This window comes from Aureococcus anophagefferens (assembly GCF_000186865.1).
Source record: "Aureococcus anophagefferens unplaced genomic scaffold AURANscaffold_4, whole genome shotgun sequence".
Classification (NCBI taxonomy): domain Eukaryota; class Pelagophyceae; order Pelagomonadales; family Pelagomonadaceae; genus Aureococcus; species Aureococcus anophagefferens.
Genome location: NW_008705564.1, coordinates 748,494 through 752,621, shown reverse-complemented (window position 1 = coordinate 752,621; position 4,128 = coordinate 748,494). Strand labels below are relative to the sequence as shown.

General features: G+C 71.0%; 1 protein-coding gene across 1 annotated transcript; it reads right to left on the bottom strand.

Moving 5' to 3' along the window:
- Nucleotides 1-902: 902 nt before the first annotated feature.
- Nucleotides 903-2,485, bottom strand: AURANDRAFT_70998 (hypothetical protein; the record flags this gene model as incomplete). The annotated part of the gene is made up of 2 exons (XM_009036000.1): nucleotides 903-1,792; nucleotides 1,854-2,485. Coding segments are annotated over 2 exons (1,482 nt in total), but the record flags the coding sequence as incomplete, so codon positions are not given.
- Between the last annotated feature and the right edge of the window lie 1,643 nt (nucleotides 2,486-4,128).

Below are 4,128 nucleotides of genomic sequence, written 5' to 3'. Positions count from 1 at the left end.
GCCTGTTTTCTCCGGAGCTCGGCGAACTTCTTCTCGTAGCGCTGCTTGATCATCTTCTTCGCGTACTTCTTCGCGAGATCCTGCTGCCTCGCGGTGGACGTCGTCGCGGGCTCCGGCTCCGCGGCGGGCGCGGGACGGTCCCGCGTCGTCGTCGTCGCGGGCTCCGGCTCCGCGGCGGGCGCGGGGCGGTCCCGCGTCGTCGTCGTCGCGGGCTCCGGCTCCGCGGCGGGCGCGGGGCGGTCCCGCGGCGTTTTCGTCGTCGAAGGCGACCAGGCCGCGGTCGGCGCGGGAAGGTCCCGAGGCGTCGTCGCGGGCTCGAAACGTAGCACGGGCGTCTCCTCGTAGAGCGGCGCGACCTTGACTGATTTGCTCGGGCTCGGCGGCGCCTCGTCGTCGGCCTCCGGTTCGACCTCGACCCAAAACGGATGTCGACGCGGGACGTCGTGCACGTGGCAGAACGCTCGCACCGCGTACCGGAAGGCGAGGCGGACGAGGAACGGCGACGCGAGGAGGAGCAGCATGAAGAGGACGAAGCTCGGCCAGTCGGGTTGAGAGCGCTTCGTCGCCGAGGCGCCGCAGGCGTCGCACTCCGCGGGCAGCGATGCGTTCGGCCAGCTAGCGTTGATGCATGCGGCGCTGTCGCAGGAGACGAGGGCAGTGGCGTTGAGAACCGCAGACTGCGCAGGGGCAGCGAGGCAGAGCACGGCCGCCAGCAGCAGCGTGGGACTGATGCCCAGCACCATTGGGCAGCGCTAGAGTTAGGTCCTTCCCAGAAGTCGTTGAAGGAGGCTTGAAGGGCAAGCCCAAACGTTGCCCCTTTCGAGCGTACATCCAGATCTTAAGACGCTTGGCGCCCAAGTTTCGGCGGGCAGGGGGTGGCGCGCGCGTCGAATTCGCGTCCTCTAGTAGTCGGCGTCCCAGCCGTTGTGGGGAGGGCCACGGTTACAGCCGCCGCCGTGATGCGGAGGGTAGCCTTGATAGCCTCCGCCCTCGCCCCAGCCGCCGCCGTGCTGGGGCGGAGGGCCTTCGTGCCAGCCGCCGTTGCCCCAGCCACCGCCGTGATGGGGCAAAGCGCCCTCGTGCCAGCCGCCGCCGCCCTCGCCCCAGCCGCCGCCGTAGTGAGGAGGCGGAGGGCCCTCGCGCCAGCCCGCGCCGCCCTTGCCCCAGCCGCCGTGAGGCGGTGCGCCTTCCTGCATGCCGCCCTTGCCGCCCCAGTGAGGAGGAGGAGGAGGCCCGTGCGCGCCCGCGCCCTTGCCGAAGCCGCCGCCGCGGCCGGAGCCGCCGCGGCCGCGGCCGAAGCCCTTGCCGCCCTTGTCGCCGCCGCCGAGGCCCATGCGGTGGAGCGCGTGCGGGGGGAAGTTGCTCGCCTCGGGGAGCGAGCGATAGCCGCCGAGCAGGTACGGATACGCGGGCGCGACGTCCTCGCCGACGAGCTCGACGGTCGCGAAGTAGCGGTAGGCGCCGTCGCTTCCGACGGCGCCGTTGCACTCGTCCAGATCGCCGCTTCCGGCGACGAAGGTCGGGTTGCCGGCCGGGTCCTTCGGCCCCGTGTAGGAGCTCCGCGCGAGCCGGACGTCGCCGCCGAAACTTCCGATCGGACCCATGATCGCGTGCCCGTCGAAGCTCGCGCCCAGCGGCGGCGACGGCTCGCGCCGTTCGAGCTGCTCCGCGAGGACCTTGGCCAGCGGCGCCGCCGTGAAGTCCGTCTCCCGCGTCGCCGCGATGAGCGCCGCGGGCGCGTTCGCGCCGAGCGCCGACGCGCCGACGACGCAGCGAGGGTACTGGTGGTAGTCTGCGACGGGGGGGAATGGCGTTCGCAAACGGGACGCTCGCGAGAGACGCGGGAAACATGCGGTAGCGTCCGAGGCCGTCGGGGTGCCCGCAGCACGCGTCGAAGGACTCGTCTTCGACGGCGTCGCCGCCCTCGGGGCTCCCGTACTGGTTGTAGAGCGGCACGCCGTTGACGGCGACGCCGATCGCGCCCATGGGCGTCGCCAGCGGCGCCGCGAGCGGCGGCCCCGGGGTCAGCGGGATGGAAAAGGCGTAGTCCTGCGCGACGATGGCGTTCGGGTTCCGGTCGTAGCGCCCGTTGCGCGTCGCGCCCTGCCAGGCGCCCTCGACGACGGCGCCGCCCTGGATCTTCCGCGGCTGGTACTCGGGCACGCCGTTGGACTTGACGAGGAGCCGGTCGGCGGCGACGCGGACCTCGAGCGCGTTGCGGAGCGTCGCCGGCGCGCCGTCCCTCGCGAAGCCGCGGACGGCCTCGACGGTCCGCGCGCGCGAGAACGCGGCGCCCCACCAGGCGCCGCCGTCGGCCGCGCCGTCGACGGCGCGCGAGGCGGCCCACGCGGCCGCGAAGGCCCGCGTGGCCTCGGGGTCCGCGCCGCCGCCCTTGCCGCCCTTGCCCATCATGCCCATCATGCCCTTGCTTTTGCCGCCCTTCGCGCCCTTGGCGCCCGCGCCGCGGCCGCGGCCGAAGCCGCCCCCGCGGCCGTACGCCGGCGGCGGCGGTCCCGCCGGCTCGGGCACGGCCGCGCGAACGGCGTACGGCCGCGGCGGCGGCCCCGCCGGCTCGGGCGCGGCCGCCGCCGCCGCCGGCTCTGTCGCGGCCGCGCGCTCGCACCGGCACGGCTCGGGCGCGGCGTCGAGCGCGACGATCTTGACGGGCTGGTCGACGAGCGCCGCCAGCGCCGCGTCGAAGTCGGTCTTCAGCGGGCGGAGCTCCGCCTTGTCGTAGTAGTAGAGGTCGCCGCGCGCCGCGTCGTCGCCGTAGTAGTCGCGGACCTTGCCGACGACCGCGGCGACGGTGACCTCCTCCAGGGCCGCGAGGCGCGCCGCGTCGCGGTGGAAGAGCTTGGCCACGAGCTGCATCTGCGTCATGTTCTTTCGCTCACGTTCGCTAGGTCTAGCCGGTCGATGAGGATACCTGCGGGCCGCGGGGCAGCGTGCGCGGCGCGGACGCGGACGGATGCGGACGCACCTGTGTGCTTTGGCTGCCCGGAGAGCGGTGCGAGGCGGCCGCTTTGCTCGTTCGAGCTCGTTCGCAGGATTTCAACTTCAATAAAATTGATTTTATTTTTGATTGGGGAAGCCGATGGACTAGCGCAGCCTTTGGCGGCTCCGCCGGCGCCGCGGGGACGCCTTGAATGGCCTGGATGAAGTCCACGCTCCTGCTAGCGGCCGTGCTCTGCGGGCCGGGCGCCGCGGACGCGCGCCGGCTCCAGACGACCTTCGCCTCCAAGAGCGACCTCGAGACCGCGGTCGACGCGTGGGTCGCGGACGCGGACGCGGCGACGACGACGTACGGGCACATCTCGACGTGGGACGTCTCCGCCGTGACGGACATGTCGGAGCTGTTTTGTGGTGATTCGGACTGCGCGCATTACAACGAGAACGCGCAGTCGTTCAACGACGACATCGGCGCCTGGGACACGTCGTCCGTGACGGACATGCACCGCATGTTCTACTATGCTTCCGCCTTCGACCAGGACATCGGCGACTGGGACACGTCGGCCGTGACGAGCATGAGCCGGACGTTCTGCGGCTCTGCTGCCTTCAACCAGGACATCGGCGGCTGGACCACGTCGAAGGTGGCGACCATGCGCTCCATGTTCTTTGAGGCCACTGCCTTCAACCAGGACATCGGCGCCTGGGACACGTCGGCCGTGACGAGCATGCGCACCATGTTCTACGATGCCGCTGCCTTCGACCAGGACATCGGCGCCTGGGACACGGCGTCCGTGACGAACATGTACTACATGTTCCGCGGAGCTTCCGCCTTCAACCAGGACATCGGCGCCTGGGACACGTCGGCCGTGACGGACATGAGCTTCATGTTCGCCTTAGCTTCCGCCTTCAACCAGGACATCGGCGCCTGGGACACGTCGTCCGTGACGGACATGAGCTACATGTTCTGGAGTGCTTCCGGCTTCAACCAGCACCTCGGCTGGTGCGTCTCGAGCATGGTCTCGCATTATAATTTCGACGACCTCTCGGGCTGCACGGTCACCGACTGCGGCGTCACCTTCACGTTGGAGTACTGCTCAGACCCCACGCGAAATCCCACGCCGAAACCCACCAAGAGCGAACTCAGGACCGCGGTCGAGGCGTGGCTCGCGGACGCGGATG